Below are 20,679 nucleotides of genomic sequence, written 5' to 3'. Positions count from 1 at the left end.
TTGCTACTATTTGAGATTCTACATGGAATGTTGCTATTCTAACATTCCATGTAGAAGTCGGCCCTTGCAGATCACCAATGTGGCCGCGCAGGCTTCTGTGAGTCTGACGTCCTGCACGTACGTGCAGGACGTCAGACTCATAGAAACAGAAGCCTGCGCAGCCTTCTACATGGAATGTTGCTAGTGGAATAGCAACATTCCATGTAGAATCTCCAATAGTAGCAACATTCCATGTAGAATCTCCAATAGTATCTATTTTATTTTTGTTACATTTGTACCCCGCGCTTTCCCACTCATGGCAGGCTCAATGCGGCTTACATGGGGCAATGGAGGGTTAAGTGACTTGCCCAGAGTCACAAGGAGCTGCCTGTGCCTGCAGTGGGAATCGAACTCAGTTCCCCAGGACCAAAGTCCACCACCCTAACCACTAGACCACTCCTCCTGCCGGCTGCTGTTTGGTCTTCAAGCCTCCTTTCTTTTAATATGCAGAATATATTTGGCCTAGGCTTCCAGGATGGTGTTTTTGAACAGCATCCACGCCTGATGTAAAATTTTGACCCTCGCAGCCGCTTCTCTAACTTTTTTTTTTCTCTCACCGTTCTTCTCATTTTATCATAGTTTCCTTTTTTTAAAGTTAAATTCTAACATATTTGATTTCCTATGTATACTTACTTCAAAGCTAATATCAAATCCAATCATATTATGATCACTGTTATCAAGCGGCCCCAGCACCATTACCTCCCGCACCAGATCATGCGCTCCACTTTGTTCTCTGGAGTAATGGCTACACTGATCTTGGTTCTATTGTTATCGGATCACTCCCCAGTGGCCCTTACACTTTCAGTAGTATCAGACCTGAGAGAGAGGAGATGGAAGTTCCCTATTTCTATGTATAAAAACATGGAATTTCGGGTTTACCTCAGATCCCAATGGCTCCAATACCAACAGATTAATTCTGCATCCAAAGTGTGTGCTACTACTTATTGGGAAGCTTCAAAGGCAGTTATGAGAGGGTACACTATAGCGTACACAAAGGGGGTATGGAGGGAGACAGAAGACGAACAGCTGAGGCTCTCTGGAGAGCTTTGATCAATAAGACACACACACTTGACTAATCTGGATAATACAGCTAGGCAGAAGCTCTTTGAGGTGCGAAAGAAAATAATGACTTAACACTAGGGCATCCAATGACCTGTATTACCAACACTATAAACTTTATAGACGGGGCAGGAAAGCAGGCAAAATTCTGGTGAATCTGATGTGCCCTTGTAGGAAGAAGCAGGTAATCCCTGCCATTAAAAATAGTGAGGATAGATGTTTCACCACTGAAACACAAATGGGTGAACAATTTGTACTGTTCTGTAAAACATTATATGAATGTCGAGCCTTTGATGTAGAGGTTCGGGATCATTTTTTTTTCAGGGACTGGAGTTACCTAAACTTAACACTGCCAGGTAACAGAACTGGAGAAACTATTTTGTTCTGATGAGATTAGAGCTGCTATCAAACAATTAAAACTGGCTAAAGCCCCTGGACCTGATGGATTTGGCCCTGAATATTATTTTAGGGGATATGGTAGCTAAGCCACTAAGCGAGATGTTTAAGGAAGTAGAGGAGTTGGGGAGCACCAAGAGGTACAATTTAGCTCATGTAATGCTATTACCCAAACCTGGGAAGGAACCCATGCAGGTAGGGTCTTACAGGCCTATCTCACTGCTAAACCAAGACACAAAATTACTTGCAGCAATCTCATCCACCCAGATCAGGTTGGTTTTTGTCCCGGGACGTTATGCCTCCATGAACCTAATGAAAGCTTTAGTTGTCATTCACAAGCACAAAGGGAAAGGGGGCGTGGCCGCCAGTGTAGGCCTCGACATGGAAAAAGCATTTGATACTATTTCTTGGGAATACTTGTTCTAGGTGTTAGGCCAATATTTATTTGTTACATTTGTATTCCACATTTTCCCACCTATTTGTAGGCTCAATGTGGCTTACATAGTACCAGAGAGGCCCTTGCAAGCTCTGGTGCGAACAAATACAAGGTGATGTTGTGGTAAGATAAGTACATGTGGCACAGCCACATTAGGGAATCATAGAACAGAAGAGTTGTGTTATGATCATTACGTGATTTCGTTTGGTCATGTTGCTGAGGTTAGGCATTTAGGTTGGATCGGTAGGGTATGCCTTCTTAAATAGGTTAGTTTTTAGTGATTTCCAGAAGTTTAGGTGGTCGTACGTTGTTTTGAAGGCTTTAGGTAATGCATTCCACAGTTGTGTGCTTATGTAGGAAAAACTAGATGCATAAGTTGATTTGTATTTAAGTCCTTTGCAGCTTGGGTAGTGCAGATTCAGATAGGTTCGTGTTGATTCGGATGTATTTCTAATTGGTAAGTCGACCTAGTCTGTCATATAACTCGGGGCTTCTCCGTTGATGATTTTGTGAACTATGGTGCAGATTTTGAAGGCAATGCGTTCTTTGATTGGGAGCCAGTGTAGTTTTTCATGGAGGAGTTTTGCGCTTTCAAATCGCGTTTTACCTGATAGGGAGGGGGGGGGGGGGGGAAGAGTGTGGATGGGATTGGGGAGGTCTAGCTTTAATACTACTACTGTTAATCATTTATATAACAGTAGAAGACATACACTGTGCTGTACGGACACATAGAAGAGGGAGTTCCTATTCCCTGAAGCTTGCAAACAAAATTTTAAAAGAATGATTTTAAATGGCTACACATCTCTTTTGAAGATACTTAGTATGAAAAAGGGCTGTAAAACCACAGCTGAATAGTTCAACATGAGTACACAGTGAAGGAAAGATTGTGTGTGGTTTTATGGTTTGGACAATCAGTTCCTATCATAGGTGAGGGCCCTTTACGTGTCACCACAGGCCCAATTACTAGTTAATGGCCACCTTACTGATAAATTTGGGCTGCAACGTGGTACCTGGCGGGTGCTCGCTCTCACCTCTTCTGTTCCTGTTAGCTATAGAGTCGCTGGCGATTAAAATTAGGCAGTGCGCCACTATAACGGGTATATTGGTAAGAGGGTACAAATGTAAGCTAGCCTTTTTCCAGATGACATCCTCTAGCTGGAACATGCCCCTTGTCACCTGGGTCTGGCTCTACAGATCATTCAGGAGTTTGGGTGTATTTCAAGGTTTTTGAGTAAACTGATAAGTCAGAGCTCTTACTGCTGGCGGGCTCCAAACCTGAGCCATGGCATGTGATTTTGCCCATACCCCCAGTAAAAAAGCCCATGCGCTACTTGGGCATTTTTCTTAGCACAAACTCCCAAGTCATGTACAAATGCAATATCCTAGGTCATGTAGAGAAAATCAAGAAGTGTCCGAGGTGGAATGATCTTCCCATCTCTGATGGGTCGAGTGGCTCTGGTCAAGATGATTCTATTGCCTCTGGATAGACTATTGTGATACAGTTGTCCTGTCAGGATGAAAATGTTTCAGAGTATTATCAGGTCTTTTTTTATGGCACAATCAAGGGGCAAGGATTGCATACTCAAAGTTAATTTTGGATAAGACAAGGGGCCTTCCGGATATTCAACTTTATAATGTAGCAGCACTAATGCGTTTAATTTCAGAAGGGATTCAGGTGCAGGCTAAATTTACACTGGACAACTGGATTGTTTTAGTGGAGCACTCCGTTATCGTTTGTTAACCTTATACACATGAAACCTACAGATGACACACGCTTTATATCCCAGCTGCAATTTCTGAAGCCGTTGTGCCTTGCCTAGCGATGGTGGAGGAAAAAACAGCACAAAGTACCTGAGGCATCTCCTTTTCTAAGCTTCAAAGGTAATATACAGTTTCCAGCGGGTCTAGGAGATTCTCCATTCAGAGAATGGATGAGGTGGGGATGCTCTGCCCGTTCTCTGCCCCAGATCAGGAAGTTGATGGAGCGGGCAGGGGACCGACAGAGCTGAGAACCGTGCAACTGCTCAGTACACCCCCTTGCTGCCTGCATCTGGGGCAGACTGCCCCCACCACCCTGCCGTTGGTACACTAGAGGCAGCACCTCTTCTTGCAGCTCCTGAGCCTTCCTCTTTAAATCTTTCTAGGCTCTGGTGGGGCTTCAGTGCTTCTTTTTTCTTTCAACTAAATGTCCACAGAGCCTACTCTGTGGAGATTGGTGTTGCACATTTTTGAAAATGTAGCTGTGCCTTGGCCTTTTAAAATTTTGAAATGTTGCATTGACTGCCCTTGAGACATTTTTTTTGGGGTGTATTTATAGTGAATTTAAAGGGGGTGGGGTGGGGAGGAGAGGAGATGCCTGTGCTGCTTAGGAAAAGTTGCTTTGCCTCCCCAAATACTTCTATTTAGTGATGCCAATGCATACAGTATTTTTATTATGTACACGATATATTCCATTTTAAAACTGGATGGATGTTACAGGGCATCTCACTAGTAATCAATGTTGTGTTTGTTTTATTTTGCTTAGGAGACATTTCTACCCATCACTTAAATGATGTTCTTCAGAGGAGAGTTAACAGGGCTTCCCAGCCCCCAACGCAAAGCACTTTAGCTGTTACCAGAAATGTGTGGCAGAAGCCGCCTAATGCTGCAGGAGATGGAAACATTCCAAGCTTGGTAAAGCAAGATCCTATGCATTGGCTAATAAGAAGTAGAAATACAACAGAACCTTCAGCAATGCATTATAATGAAAGGCATGCACCAGTTGGTCCACGAGGGCCTTCATTTAGACATGCTGCAAGGTATTTGTTTCTAATCAATGGGGAAACTGCACTATAATGGCTAAATAACTGTAGTGTTGTCAGACTTATTTTACTTCTGTATTTGAGTTAGGCATTAGTGTGAAGCTCATTTACTCTGTGTAGAAACAAATATTAGTGCCCATTTCTGTTAAAACAAGAATGACGTTTGGTGTGTGCCACTGTGTGAAGAGTATCGTATCACTCTTCTTTTCATAGTGGTGGTAGTGATTCTGCTGCAGAAGCCTCTTCAGGTCCCACCTGCCACTATTTTGTCTTTTAAGAGAGACAGAATAGCTACAGGTCTCTTTCCTGTGATTTTCTCTGCTAACTTCACTATGAAGTCTTAATGGTATAGGACTCCCCAAACCCCTCTTGTGGTTCCAGCATTAATAGTAAAGCTGACAGAGAAGGCAGTAATGCTACAGGTGGCAATTCTCCTGCGAAAAAGGTATTTGGGGGCGAATTCATTGAGACCTGAGAAGGTTTTCTCCAAGGACAACCAGACCTATGTATTCTCACACATGGCTTAATACGATCCTGTGTTGCCCGGTGCAGAGCTTATAACAAGCTAGTAAGAGCTTTGTGGAGCTCGAGACATGCTCCACTGCGCACGTGCGACTACCTTCCTGTCTGCTGCGAGAGCGCAGTTACTGCAGTTCTTTTTTTTTTTACTGTAGTGAGAAGTGTACTTTAGTGTTTTGCTTCGGCTCTGGGAGAGACCACTCACTCTCCATACAAGAGTGGTGAGGTCTCCGAGCAGCCAGAACCAGCCTCCCATCTCGACCCCAGCAGCTTTACAGCCTATCTCTGAGCTGATGGCTCAGCGTTTCCTGGTGTCGGCCTTCTATGAGCGCCCCCGGGCCTTGCTTCCTGCAACGGAGTGCAACGCCATCTGGGGTGCTTGCGCCTACCCTGCCTCCCAGTGCGGCCCCGCTTGGCCCCTCAGCCTGTGGTATGGCCTCTGTTGCTGCGGTTGTGTGTGGCCCCAGTGTTGACTGCCACACCAAGCTGGTACCCCTCGACGTCGGTGGAGGAAGCTTTGCAGCAGTCGAGGTGGGAGCCAACTCCTTAACGCTCCTCTTGAGGACATCGTTCCTCTTGTCAAGACAGGCTTGGTCTCAGCCCTCCCATGAGGAGTTTTCAACCGACATTGTTAAGGAGTACTCATGGGAGTCAGGAGGATCCACGGTATTTCTCAGAGGATGAGTCCTATGGCATCCTCTCCTCCACAGGAAAGGAGACAGTCTCCACCTGAGAGAGCCTTTCCTTTCCTTCTTTGTGAAGGAAATGGCCACTGCCATTCCATTGGAGGTGGAGATGCCAAGATGCTCGAGGTCCTGGACTACGAATCTCCTCCTAGAGAGGCTGTGACTGTTCCGCTGCATAAGATCTTGCAGGATGTTCTTGTGCGGAATTGGGAATCCCCTCTGTTTGTCCCACTACTGCCCAAGATCATCGATACCATGTACTGGATTCACAGCACTCCTGGGTTTAATGAGCCTCAGTTGCCTCATCATTCCCTTGTGGTTGAATCAGCCTCAAAAGGGCCAGGAGTTGTAAGGGCTATGCATCAGCGCTTCTAGGCAGAGAAGCTAGAACCTTGGACTCTTTTAGGAGGAAGATATTTCAGGCCTCTATGCTCGTGTCACGTATACAATCATACCAGCTCTTCATGAGTGTCTACTCCAACATCAGCAGTGTGTATTAGTTGCTGCCTGTTGCCGGTGAAATCTGCTATTTAAAAGGTATGTGGGGGGGGGGGGGGGGGGAGAATGTTTGACAGACCATATGGTATGCAGGTGAGAAAAGGAGAGACCACATCATCTGTGGGATGAGGCGGGGTTCTTCTGCCCACCCATCTTGGGCCCAGGCCCACCCAAAATTGGGTGTCTAGCTACGCCCCTGGTGTGAGAATATAAGGCCTGCTGTTCTCGGAGAATACCTGCTACAAGTAACTTTCTTTTACTGGCTGAGGGAAGGGAAAGTGATTTATGTGAAGCATGGAGAGAAGGTAGGGTAGGCTCAGCTCTTTCCCTTAGAGAATATGAGCTGGGTCACAGGCCTGCCAGAGATGCATTTTGTATCTTCCTGCCACAGGCACTGTTCCCTTAGTCAAGTACTACAAAGTATGAAGAAATCTGCCAAAAAGGGAGTCACATGCTCTGTCTCTCTCCTTGCATCAGGTGCCACCAGGGCTAATGTTTTTGCATTTTTCTTTTGTAAGGAACGATTTGGCCAGAAATCCTAGGGCTCAAAATGCTACTATCGACAGAAACAGGACCACAAAGGTAAGGTTTGCAAACAGTGTCATTTTAGCTTTTTAGCTTTTTTTTTTTTTTTTTCCTTCACCATCTATGAAGGATTGCTGTGGTACTGAAGGATGTTAAGTACAAGGGCATTTCTAATCTTTGAAATTTCTGATGCTGTTTTGCATGTTCAGAAAGCAGTGGTTACTCTGGGAAGCATCTCTAAAAGCAGGTGTTAGTTCCATAGCATCCAGAAAGCCATTTTGTCCTATTAACCTTTGAAATAAGACGTACCAGTAGTAGCGGCAGCAGCTTGGTTTTTTTTTTCTTTACAGTGGGAAAGGCTTGAAATGCATTAGTTTGCATATTTTAGTGCAATGCTTTTATTGCTGATCTTCCTATGCTAAAAATTCTTACTGCTGTAAGAGTAAAAGTGAGCTTCAAAAAATCAGAAGTAAACTGCTAGACTAAAGGATAGCGCACTATATTACATGAGGCACTCAGTATTTTATAGGGTTTGTCCTAGGCAAGAGTGAAAAGAGGTGTAATAGTAATTCTCCTCGGACAAGCACAGGTATGTAGGTACACTGCCTAGTAACACTAGAACACCAGGGCTTGTTAAGATAGGCCTGGGGGTGGAGGGGGGTTCAGTTTAGTTTCAGTGCTTAATCCAAAACACTGTTGTCCTCTACATCCAAGCCATGACTCGGAAAGCGCCCTTCAAAAGGAGGTTGCTATTTGGAGAGGAGTTGGAAACGTTAGTAAAGGTCTTGGGCGAGTATAAGATTTTAAAGCTTTCGGAAGACAAATGTGGAAAAACAGGTCACTTCTCTGCAGTGAGACTGACAGAAGCATTGCCCAGTGGTGTAGGATTTTGCTCATGCACCTAGATTGGCCTGGATGGACTAAAGAAAAGGATGTTAGTAGGTAAGACCTAATACCTGCATTTGTCCTCCCTATTGCATCAGGATCAACTTGCCTATATACATCTCACCCTTCAGGAGTCTGCCGCTGTATAAGATAATCAGCAAACAGAGGGAACCAACAGCACAAAGAAACCAAAGTGTAGCCAGCCACAAGAAGCAAAACACTTATAGAAAATGGCAATATTTATTGAAAGACCCAACCAGGACCATGTTTTGGCAAAGTGCCTGCATCAGAGGTCTTTAAATGTGAAACACTAAAAAATGCATATGAATACATAAATCATAAATATAAAGAAGTAAAATTACAAATATATATAAAAGTAAAAACTTACAAAACATGGATAACTGCCTCAAAAAGCAGATCAAACTATGATTTATAAAAAAATCAAATTATAATTATAAACAGACCATGCATAACAAAATACCTGGAGCCATGAATTCATGTATCAAAAAAAACAGAAGAAAGCTGAAAATAGGCAGATAACTGTAAAACAAAAGATACAGATCAACTTAGTTCAATACATTTTTATTAATTTTTACTTGCATCAATATGTATTACAAAACACGTAACAAATGTCCATTACATAATATATAATTTGTATAAATGTGAAGGACATTTGTTGTTATACAGCAAAACCAAGCAGCAGCACATATGTGTATATAAAAATCATATGAAACAGAAATAAGGTACCAAGATTAACAGTGAGTAGTGTCAACCTTAACTGGAAGTAAACTCAAGCACTGGGGACTAGATCCTATAGGCTTTCAAAGACCTGTTTTTTTTTTCCCGCAGCCATTCATATTTTTGCAGTTAAACATAAATAGTTCCACCATTGTATATATTCTATTTTAGAAATATACAATGGTATATAGGTATACCTTCCAATTATTGAGTATCATTTTAATAGCCAGGTGTATTAATATTGTGAACAATTTGGCTCTGTGGTTTTCAAAAGGAGTAGTCAGTGTCTCTGCACCTAATAGTAGTGTGTCATATCTTAAGGACTCATTTATTTGAAACAATTGAAAAATACACTTCCATATTGAGCTGCAGTAATTTTTGAATATACACACATATAGATTAAATGATGCAATGAACCAGTCTCCAATTTACAAGTCCAACATTTAACTTCTGTATCTTTACTGAACTTTGAAATTTTAATAAGGGTCCAATGAGCTCTATGTAGAAAAAAAATAGATTGCAGCCGATCTAGAAGATTTAAGTACTTAAGGCCATAATGTTTTCCATAAGTCTAAAAAAACGTATATTCAGAATTAGTTACATCAGAAAATTCCCATAATTGAAAACATTTATACAAATTAGAGGCAGCTTTTCGGGATGCAGATATAGTATGACACAAAGACCAGGTGCTAAGTTGGTCTTGGGTTATGTCTGAAACCTTAAATTTAGAAGATATACAATGTTTTAATTGTAACCAATAAAAATTGGTGCTTTCCTTAGCATCCCTCCAGACTGGCCCAGAATGTGACTGATGAGTTGTGCCGCCTTCCAGCAGGTGGAGACTGAAACTTCTGACTTCAGAGAGAGCCAATAAGAGCCTTGGCTAACTGAAACTATACTCGGTATTCTCAGTCTCCAGCAGGTGGAAGGTGGTGAGCCCTTTCAGTCTCTCTCTCTCTCTCCCCTCCTTTCTTTTCTTCTCGTTTTAAATAAATATATATAATAGTTTATTTTGGGGTAGAGAGTGTCTTGGGTTTTCTGCAGTTTTATTTATTCTGTGCACCGGTGTCTCTTGTAGCTTTCTGGAGGCTGAGACCCACGGGGGTCTCCCTAGGCCTCGAGAGTGTCACACTCAGGAGGCCGAGTCCCTTCCCCCCCCTTGGTCTCCCTGCTTTGCTTTACAATTGCTGTACATTGTTAGCCGGTCTCAACCTCTTGAAGGGAAGAGAGCTTTAAGGCTTTGGGAGAGGCAGCCACTGGGAAAATAATAAAGCAGGCGTGAACGAGCAGGGCAGCCCTGTGTCCGCCTTTCTGCAGCGGTTTGCTCCGTTTCTTTAATTGTTTTTTTTCCTTCAGCAGAGTTAAAAAAAAAAAAAAAAAAAAAAAAGCAGCTCCAGCGCTTTAAATGGCGCCATGGCAGAAAAGCTCCGGAGGTGTTGAGTGTCAGTGGCGGGGATTCGCATCTAGTGGGGTGTGCAAGTACTGCACCGCCGTGAATAAGGAAGTAGAGGCCAATCCTTCGCGAGGTACTTCATCCGACGGCGGCGGCCACAGTTTCTCTGGATTCAGGCGGTTCAGATGCAGTGCCGGCTCTTGTTATGGCGGGAAACACTGCCGTTTTAACCCAAGCTGTGCCTGCAGACTGGTCTGCTGCTCTGCAGCCCCAATTGATGGACGAGGCAGATTTTGCTTTACCTATGCCCTCAAGGCCAGTCCTCTTTCAGCCCCTCTGGGATAGAGCTTGTTAAAGCAGACATTGCCTGCAAAACATCCCATGGGGATCTGGAGGAGGATCTGGTTTCTGATCCAGATCAGGAGGTTCTCTCTTTGGAGGGGGGCAGACTATATAGGAGAAGGGATGCTCTCTGAAGACTCCAGTCTGATGGAACCGTGTGTGGAGCCCTTTCTTCCAGGAGAGGACCCTTCAGTCGTTCGGATTTTCCACAAGGAAGATTTGCAAGAGCTCATTTCTTTGGTGGCTACTACTTGCATTTTGAGGAGGAGTAGTTCACGGCTGTGGAGAGCTGTAAGGTGGATCTTCTGGTGAAGGGTATTAGAAGACCAGGTAAGACCTTTCCTATGCACCAGGATATTAGAGAGATTATTCAGGCTCAGTGGGATGTGCCAAACTCCCCCTTTAGGCTTGCTAGGTCAGTGGATTGTCTCTATCCTGTTCCGGATGTTGACAAGTCCCTTCTTAGACCCCCAGTGGTTGATGCAGTTGTCTCGGCGGTTACTAAAAGAAATATGGTCGCCGTGGATGGGGGGGGGGGGGGGGGCACGGCTCTTAAGGTTGTTTAAGATAGGCATATGGAAACTCTCAAAGAGCAGTTTTGATGTCTCTGCCTTTGTGGTTCAGGCAGCTATCTGTGGTTCCTTAGCAGCTAGGGCATGTTTCTGCTGATCTGAGCGAGTTTTGGACAGAACTTCGGATGATTTGGCCTTAATAGATGCTGAAGTGGCGATGATTGAGATGGGCTCTGCCTTTTTGGCAGATACCTTGTACGATTTGCTCAGAGTCTCGTCTAAGTCCATGGCCTTAAGTGTAGCTGCTAGACACTCGCTGTGGCTGGTCTGCGAATGTAGCTTCTAAATCGAAGTTGAGTAAGTTCCCGTGTTGTGGATTTCTTTTTTTGAGAAGAGTTGGACAAGTTGGTCCGCAGTCTGGGGGATACTAAAGTGCCTCAGCTCCCTGAAGATGGGCGTTAGGTTGTGCCCCGCTGACTGCTAGGGGGTGGCGGTGAGATTTTCGATGGTCTAGGCCAGGGAGAGTGGCTGTGACTCAGCGGTCCTGGTTTTTTTCCAGAGAAATCAGTTCTTTTGTGGGGTTCGAAGAGGAAGCAGGGAATCAGGAGCTTCCTTCCAGTCCACTTCCCGTCCTGCCCAGTGGTGGTTTCCAGGTCCAGCCTCTAATCCCTGTGGGAGCTTGGTTAACACAGTTCTTTTGGAGGTGGGTCCAGATTACTTCCAATCAGTGGGTGCTAGATGTTATTTGAGATGGGTACGCCTTAGAATTTGTACAGCATATTCCAGACGCCTTTCTGGAGTCTCCCTCTCGCAATTCTGGATACTCTAAAAAGGCTTCTTGATTTACAAGCTATTTGTCCAGTTCCCTCCTCAGAGGTTCGTTGTTCTATTTATTTTGTTGTCCCAAAGAAAGAGGGAACTTTCCAACCAATTCTGGACCTCAAGGCCATCAATTGGGCCCTCAAAGTCTCCTCTTTTCGTATGGAGACTCTTCGGTCAGTCATAGTGGCGGTCAGGTCCGGGGAGTTTTTGACCATGCTGGACTTGGCAGAAGCATATTTACATATCCCAATTCAGCCTGTGCATCAGTGTTTTCTTTGCTTTGCGGTTTTGGGCAAGCATTACCAGTTTTGGGCTCTTCCTTTCAGACTCGCTATGGCTCCTCGCATGTTCACAAAAGTGATGGTGGTGATAGCTGCAGCTCTCAGGAAGGACGGCATTCTAGTTTATCCATACCTGGACAATTGGCTGATCAGAGCAGCCATATCAGGAGAGCCTACAGGTCACGGATGGAGTGGTTCAGTTTCTACAATCCCTTGGTTGGGTGGTCAACTCTCTCAAGAGCCGCCAGTTCCGTGTCAGTCCCTCGACTACCTAGGAGTTTCCTTTGACACGGCTCAGGGTCGAGTGTTTCTCCCCCAGCCTAGGATTCATAAGTTGCAGGCCCAAATTCAGGCATTCCTACACAGGTCGGTACTCTGTGCAAGAGATTATCTTCAAGTGTTGAGCTCTATGGCAGCAACGATAGAAGCGGTGCCTTGGCCCAGGGCGCGTATGGCAGCCTCTACAAAAGTCTCTTCTGTCCTGATAGTCTCCGTAGAGAGATTCCCTACTGGTGAAATTGCCTTTGAGAGCTCGGGAATGTGGCAGCCTGGGTTTGTGGCTTTGGACACCCAACCTGACTAAGGAAATGCCTCTGGACCCGCCACAGTGGATAGCGGTCACAACGGATGCCAGTCTCAAAGGTTGGGGGGGGGCTCACTGTCTAGATCAGTATGCACACAGGGTCTGTAGTCTCGGCCGGAGACTTCCTGCTCGATCAACCTCTTGGAAACTAGGGCAATTCAGTTGTCATTGGAAATGTTTCATCCTCTGCTGGTAGGCAAAATCAGTACACATCCTGTCTGACAATTCCACAGCAGTGGCATAAATCAATTGACCGGGAAGGGGGGGGCAAGGCGTTACCTGTTGGAACAAGAAGCTGTGCAGCTCATGAGTTGGGCGGAGAGTCATCTGACTGCCATCAAGGCGTCTCACGTAGCGGTGATGGCGAATGTTCAGCTGGACTTTCTCAGCCGCCATGCTCTAAACCTGGGAGAATGGACTCTCAAGGCGACAGCATTTCAAGCAGTTGTGGATCACTGGGGGCTTCCCGTCATGGATCTCTTGGCCTCAAATCTCAACATGAAATTACCTCAGTACGTCAGTCGAAGAAGAGCCCTCAAAGCGAACAGGGTAGATATTCTTCTCCAGCCCTGGCTGTCAGGGCTACTGTATGCTTTTCCTCCATGGCCTCTTCTGGGATGTCTAATTCAAAGAATCGAGGCACACGGGTCTTATAATCTTAATAGTTCTGGATTGGCCTCGCAGGCCATGGTATGCTGATCTCATGCATCTTCTCATCGGCCTCTGCGCAGATTGCCAGTCTCTCGCAGGCTCTTAGACCAGGGTCCAGTGGTTCACCCAAACCCGGCTCGATTTTGTCTTATGGCTTGGCTCTTGAGAGGGCTCGATTGACAAAGAGGGGTTACACCGTCAATGTAATTTCCATGATGTTTCGGTCACGTTCTACTTTTAATTTTATCAGAACTTGGCGGGTGTTCGGATCGTGACATTTCTCCGTTTCATGCTTCGGTGGCTGAGGTCTTGGATTTGTTTGTGGCAGGATTTTGATAAAGGCCTGGTGCTAGCTTCTCTTAAAATCCAAATTGTAGTACTGTCTTGTTTTAGGGGGCATGTTCAGGGTGAGGCTTTGTCTAGCCATCTGGATATTTCTCAGTTCCTTTGGGGAGCAAGTTTTCTTTGTCCTCCTCCTAGGGCTATCTTTCCAGTTTGGGATTTGAATCTGGTCCTGTCGGTTCTTATTAGGGCACCCTTTGAGCCCTTGGCGTCCTGCTTTCTGAAGGGTTTAACACTTAAAACAGTATTTTTGGTAGCCATTGCCTCAGGAGACTATTGAAGTTGTAGGCATTTTCTTGTTGATCTCAATTCTCTGAGTGGGTAGTTTTACACCTGGTTCCTTCCTTTTTCTTCCTAAGGTCACGGTTTCATTTGTCTCAGTTGGTAGTTTTGCCCATTTTAGGTTCTTCCTCCAGTTTGGAGGATCAGCAATGCTTACAGTGTTTGGATGACAGGAGAGTTCTAAAGAACTCTTTGAAAAAACAACTGAGGACTTTAGATGCACAGATTGTCTGTTCTTGCTGATTGGAGGGTCCCAGAAAGGTTTGGCTGATTTGCTTCCACTTACCTGCTCTTCTGGAAACCTATCCCAGAAGGAGTAAAGGCCCATTCTACCACAGACCAGGCTGCATCATGGGCAGAGCATTTCTTGGTGCCTCCTTTGAAAATTTGTAAGGCGGTGACGTGGTCCTCCTTGCATTTCTAAACATTACCGACTGGATGTTCAATATCATCAGGAAGCTGTTTTTGGGATGCACATTGTCGCAGCAGGGTTGCTGGGGTCCCTCGGATGAAGATACTGCTTTGTTACTTCCCATCAGTCACATTCCGGGCCAGTCTAGAGGGACGCTAAGGAAGGAGAAATTAGTTCTTACCTGCTAATTTGCTTTCCTTTAGTCCCTCTGGACTGGCCCAGATCCTTCCCACTCAGTATTCAAAGAGATGACATCTGGTTGGGTGTTTTGTTTTTCTTTTTTTTGTTTCATTTTTCTCCATGGTGCTTCGAGCGTTTGTTGTTTTATTGTTTAAATTTAAAACAAAAGCAAAATACTTTGTGTGCCGCAGCTTTGCTTGTGATGGTTCCAGTACATTAAAAAGAGGCATATATGCTCATTGGGAATATGTCCTTGGTGGCTGCTCAAGTTTCCTGGTTGCACAGAATATGGTTATTCTCTTTTTTTCTTCTTTTTTGTTAAGATAATACTGAGTCTAGTTCCAGTTAGCCAGGGTTCTTATTGGCTCTCTCTAGAGTCAGAATTTTCAGTCTCCACCTGCTGGAAGGCGTGCACAACCCATTGGTCACATTCTGGACCGGTCTGGAGGGACTAAAGGAAAGCAAATTAGCAGGTAAGGCCTAAGTTCTCCTTGGCAGATTATAATGAGACTAAAATATCAAAAGGTAACCAGGAGGAATTGTCAATAATCTGATCTGTAGATACAATATCCCCCTTTTTTTTTTCCATATAGGCTAGTTAATAGTATTACCATTAATTGTGAACACTGGATTATTCCTAATGTAAATGTGACTAGTAGACAGTTTGTAAATGCTTTTCAATTTCCATAAATGCATTTTAAGTGGATTGTACAATTCTGTTGGAATGAACCTTCCCTATGTCTAGTAGTGGTAGATATAATAAAGGAGGGTCAGGCCAGCATGCTGATTCAAATTTCCACCAAAGGGGGGGGGGGGGGGGTATTTGACTCCTTATTAACTGTAATCCAGAGAGAGGATTGTCTTAATATAAAAGCGTAATGATATTCTTGGAAACTTGGGAAATTAACCCCTCCATATGTTTTGGAGGCCTTGAGTCTTTTAAGTGCAATATGGGGGTTTTTATTGGCCCATAAAAACTTAACCAATATTTGCTCAGTTTTTTTTAAATAAAATGTAGGGTGAAAAGATATAGGTAACATGCTTAAGGTGTAATTTATTTCAGGAACAATCATACAGACCAAATTAAAATCAATTTGTATAGTTCAAAAAAACTAGCATAATGTCCAAAACCACCAATAAAATGCCCAAGTGGTATAAATATTATATATATAATTATGGGAGAGCACAAAATTAAAATGTCAAAATAAACCTGACATATAGCAAAACTTCCACTTCAAACTATTTACAGAATATCCATACCTTTTTGCATTATGAAAGTTAACCATGTTCCCCTCAGTTCTGAGATTTTGTTTGCAACCAATGCTGTAGTTGCAGGCCTTATGCTCACAGTAAAGGGAACCAAACAGCTATGAAATCCTCAATGTTGCTGACTGCAGAAGAATGAGCTAATGTTTTATATGTTCAAAGTACTACCAGAAAGATGAGCTGAGAGGTGGAGGAGAAAACAGACCCTTAACCCCTGTGCATTGTCCTTAGCAGGAATTATCCTTGAGTACTCCTTACCTGCTGCTTCCTGCTGTACTGGTTTCACTATGTAGTCAGAACCACATGAGGCTCAGTTTGTGGGACTTGTACCTATATTACAACGAAAGGCACAGCACTTGTTCGCCAAGAGCCCACCAAAGGGTTAATCCTGCTCTGCATTTATCCTATGTCCTGCCTAGATTATAAGCTTCTAGAACTAGGGACCTGTCACTTGTGTGTATCTGATGTGTGCTATACAACTCATGATATTAAGAAATGGGAAATCTCTTTTAATCAAGATTACAATAAAGATTGTATTTTCGTGAAAGAAATGTATCACCCTTTTCTTTAGGAGGTGGTTTAGAGGAGCAGCTTTTACATAATATTTTCTCTTTACACAGACAAAACAGAACCACGGAGCAGATGTCAAGAAGGAAGAATAATATAGACTTTCCGTGACAAGGGCACTGTAGACTTGACATGCACGAGTTGTCAAATTTTTCTATGTTACTATACATAATGTTTATTTATCACAGCAGATAAGGATGTGCTACTTTCCCTGGGAATTTCTACAAATATTAATGTGTAGAGTCAGTGGAAATTGTGTATTTTTTTTGTTTTTTTAAATTTGCTTGATTCAGAAACAGAGGACAAACACATTTCAGCTGATGGAGTAGCACTCTGCATTATGGCAACAGTTGAGTGCAGTGACTCTCCAACTTTAAGTATGAAAGCACTTTCCCACTGTAAGGCTCTGGAAAATGGGCTTGTAGAGTCCTTTGCACTAACACTATTAAGCAGGTCGTGTTTTTAGTGTAAGTAAAACACAGACGTGAACCAGGTTTATATGACTATTCCGAGGAGCTATCCTAAAAACCAGACCATCCACCAGGGGAGGGGGATAAAAGTACAACCCAACCCACACAGCTGGGGGCCGATATTCAAAAGCCTTTAAATGATTAAACATCATGCCAGCATGGATAATACTACTTTGGGCTGTGTGTCACTATATAGCCAAATACTGTGTTGCTCGTGGGGTGGGATTAGGTCCTAAAGTTCGACAGAGATGAAATTTAGTAGCTCTATAACTTTAAATAGCTAAAGTAAATGCACAAATAGGGAGGCTTATTTCAAATGGATAAGCTAGCTAGCCGCTTAAACTAAGTCTTCTGCAGTTGAAACTTGATCTCCTTTTCTTAAGGGTGGGTTCTTGGCAGTGGTGCTACTCATCTTTTACATTTTGGTAGATTTATTTCTAAAGGATAACATTTTTGGTACTACAGTAATTCTGCTTAATACTTTGATATTCAATTACTTTTAAAACTACCATTAGAAAATAAAACATTTACTAAGTACTGTTGTGGAGGAGTGATTCTTTAGTGTAAAAGTGCATACAATAAGGTGTTTTTGAAAATGACAATGTAATAAATGCTTAGGTTTTAGTTTCCCCACTTGCACTTCTGACACTGATACAGAAGCAGCTGGTAGTCAAAAACAAACAAACAAAAAACTCTGCTGAAGCAGCAGTTCTGGTCAGAACTCCATAAGTGCTACTAGCTAAAAATGAAGCAGAGGCAGTGGAAAGCACTACATAGGCCTTGTTTTCACTCGCAGTCCTTGAAGGGCAGCAACAGGTCAGGTTTTCAGGCTCTTCCCTAATGACTGTGCATATGAGAGATTCACATAAAGTGGGGGTAGTAAGCATGCAAATCTTTCCTGCAGTCATTATTGAGATTCTGAAAATGTGACCTCCTGTCAGCCCTGGATGAGTGGGAGTGAAAACTAAGGGCATAGGAAATGTTATGAGAGCGAATGTCCTCCTACATCGCCCAGTCCAGCAAGACACTACAAAATTATCCTCACACATGTGCAGGCTATGGAGTTTTAAAACATTTACATTGTCATAATAGCCAGCAGAAACATGAAATGAGACGGAAATAATATTTATTTGTTACATTTGTATCCCACATTTTCCCACCGATTTGCAGGCTCAATGTGGCTTACGTAGTACTGTTTGCCGACTCCGGTATGAACAAATACAAAGTGATGTGGTAAAATAAGGTTCATGTGGAGCAGACACATTAGGGAATCGTAGAGCAGAACAGTTATGTCCATTACATGCTTTGGTTTCGTTATATAGATATGAGGAGGTTGTTTCAGACTGACTCTTTTTTTCCAAGAGCTCCTACACTGTTCACAGAGCCAGTGCTTTTATAGTGGAGTAAAGAGACAGCAGCTTTTAAACTAGAGTCGTCAAGAGTGCATGGTTCGGAGTGAGGTATCCTTGAAGGATACTATCAAAACAGGACATTTAGGGAATCCTGATAGGCTTGAACAAAGAGGCAGATATAATAAGCATCTTGGAGACCTGGTAGAAGGAGGACAATCAATGGGACACTGTTACCAGGGTACAAATTATATCACATTGATAGAGTGGATCAAATTGGGGGGAGGGGTTGCACTATATGCTAAAGAGGAAATTGAGGCAAACAAGAATACTGCAGGAAACAGCAACATGATATCCGTAAGGATAAAAATTAGTGGTAGGGCTACACTACCATCCACCAGGCCTGATCACAGAGATGAAGAATGTTAACAGAAATTAAGAAAGCTAGCAAATTTGGCAACAGTATAATGGTGATTTCAATGACTGAAAATCAAAAAGATTATGCTCCTAAGAATCATCCAATTAAGTACACCCATAGACTAAAATCAAATCAAGGTAGAGAAAAAACACCTCAGCACGTGTGGTCTGATAGTATCAAACACAGAACAACTTGGCACTATCACAGGTCATAAAAGAATTCCACAAGCAAACAAATCTACTATAATAAAACTCACCCTCAACGTTCTGAAGACAACGTTCTGAAGTCACTCAGTCACTCACTCACTCACTGAAGGATTCATGGTGGTGAAGCCACAACACTGTAACAAAAGAGAGGGAACAAAGTACAAACTAAAGTCCAAACAAAAAAAACAGCACCACGGGCCTTTAAAAATGGAACACAGTTCTTTAATGAATGGCTCATTCATTAAAGAACTGTGTTCCATTTTTAAAGGCCCGTGGTGCTGTTTTTTTTGTTTGAAGCCACAACACTGACCATGTCTCTCTGCCCCGCCCTCGCATGACGGACCAATCAGAAAAAAACACCCTCAAAATTCTGAAACACAAAGGACCATCACAATACCGTTCCCAGGCAACACTAGGCAACGTAAGACGGACCAATCAGAGGAAACTACGTGACAATAAGGGAGGAGCATTCCCCAGCAGAATGGCTCATTATCTGTGCAGCACGGAGAGCACAGAATCGCCGCTGGAACGAGAGAAGAATATTCCTGCTGTGGGTATGTGCAAAAATAGACCGGGGGGGGAGAAATTTTTAAATGCCTAATGCCAGTACTGAAGAGTGTCAGAGGATTTCAATGTATCATCGACAACACCTTGATCCCTTTTCTTGGTCGGCGACTCCTAATGTGGGATGAATACCATCCAGTCCAGGAGATGTGCACTCTTCAATTTGTCAAATTGCCCCATTACATCCTCCAGGTTTATAGAGATTTCATTCAGTTTCTCCAACTTGTAAGCTTTCAAATACCATTTCTGGCACTGGTATCTCTCCTAAAGAATCATTTAATCTCTCCGCTATGCTTTGTCTTCCCTGATTGCCCCCTTTACCCCTCGCTTATCTAGCGGTCCAACCTTTTGCAGGATTCTTGCTTTTAATATACCTAAAAAATATTTTACTATGCGTTTTTGCCTCCAACGCAATCTTTTTGTCAAAGTCCCTCTTTGTCTTCCTTATCAGCACTTTGCATTTGACTTCACATTCCTTATGCTGTTTCTTACTATTTTCAGTTGGTTCCTTCTTCCATTTTCTGAAAGGACTTTGTTTTTAACTCTAATAGCTTCCTTCACCTCACTTATTAACCATGCCAGCTGTTGTCTGGTCTTCCTCCCTCCTTTTTTAATACATGGAATATATTTGGCCTGGGCTTCCAGGATGGTATTTTTGAACAGCATTCACACCTGATGTAAATTTTTGACCGGCGCAGCTGTTCCTCTAAGTTTTTTTTTTTTTTTTACCGTTCTTCTCATTTTATCAGTCTCCTTTTTGAAAGTTAAACACTAACATATTGGATTTCCTGTATATACTTACTCCAGAGCGCATATCAAATCTGATCATATTATAATCACTTATCAAGCAACCCCATCACCATTACCTCTTGCACCAGATCATGTGCTCCACTAAGGACTAGGGCTAGAATTTTTCCTTCTCTTGTCGGCTCCTGTACCAGCCTTGATGTGGGTGTGAGGAGTTTCTTTCAACTGTCAGCTTTGCTCTAAACTGAAGTTATGATAAACTCTAAAATGCAACCTAAAATACTAATCTATCCAGCTTTTGTATGACATCCTAACGAAAAGTTTTATCTTAACCGATAATTTCCTTTCCTTTTGTTGCAGCAGATGAATCCAGAGATAGGTTGTGAATATCTACCAGCAGGTGGAGATAGAGAGCACTGCTTTGAACTCTGTCTTACTGGATGCAGTGCTCCTGGCATTCTCAGCTCTCATAAGAAAGCAAAGGAAAGAAACCATGAAAAAACACATCTCCTTCCACACAGAACTCTCCAGTAGTTATTGTAACAGAACCTGAAAGTCAGAAATAATAGTGCCCCCAAACCAATTGCAGCTCGTACTTCCGAAGACACCCACTCCCCCACAGCTATGTCCTGTTCAGCTCAGGGTGGGACTCTGGATTCATCTGCTGCTGACGCTAAGGAATGGAAAATGTTATCTTAGCCGATAATTTC

The 20,679-nt window shown here is 43.3% G+C and overlaps 1 protein-coding gene across 3 annotated transcripts in view; it reads left to right on the top strand.

Moving 5' to 3' along the window:
• TRAFD1 (TRAF-type zinc finger domain containing 1) overlaps positions 1–17,222 on the top strand; it is a 56,970-nt gene extending 39,748 nt beyond the window's left edge. For 2 of the 3 annotated variants that reach the window (XM_030217709.1, XM_030217711.1), the window contains exons 10-12: positions 4,455–4,728; positions 6,953–7,016; positions 16,269–17,222. In XM_030217709.1, coding sequence (XP_030073569.1) covers positions 4,455–4,728; positions 6,953–7,016; positions 16,269–16,310 — 380 coding nt within the window. In that variant the 3' untranslated portion in view covers positions 16,311–17,222. The remainder of the gene's footprint in view (positions 1–4,454; positions 4,729–6,952; positions 7,017–16,268) is intronic. The other variant, XM_030217712.1, reaches the window with a different exon arrangement.
• The last annotated feature ends 3,457 nt before the right edge of the window (positions 17,223–20,679 follow it).

Source organism: Microcaecilia unicolor, chromosome 11, assembly GCF_901765095.1.
Source record: "Microcaecilia unicolor chromosome 11, aMicUni1.1, whole genome shotgun sequence".
Lineage (NCBI taxonomy): Eukaryota > Metazoa > Chordata > Amphibia > Gymnophiona > Siphonopidae > Microcaecilia > Microcaecilia unicolor.
Note: the sequence above shows the minus strand (reverse complement) of the source record. Positions and strands in the feature narration are given on the sequence as shown.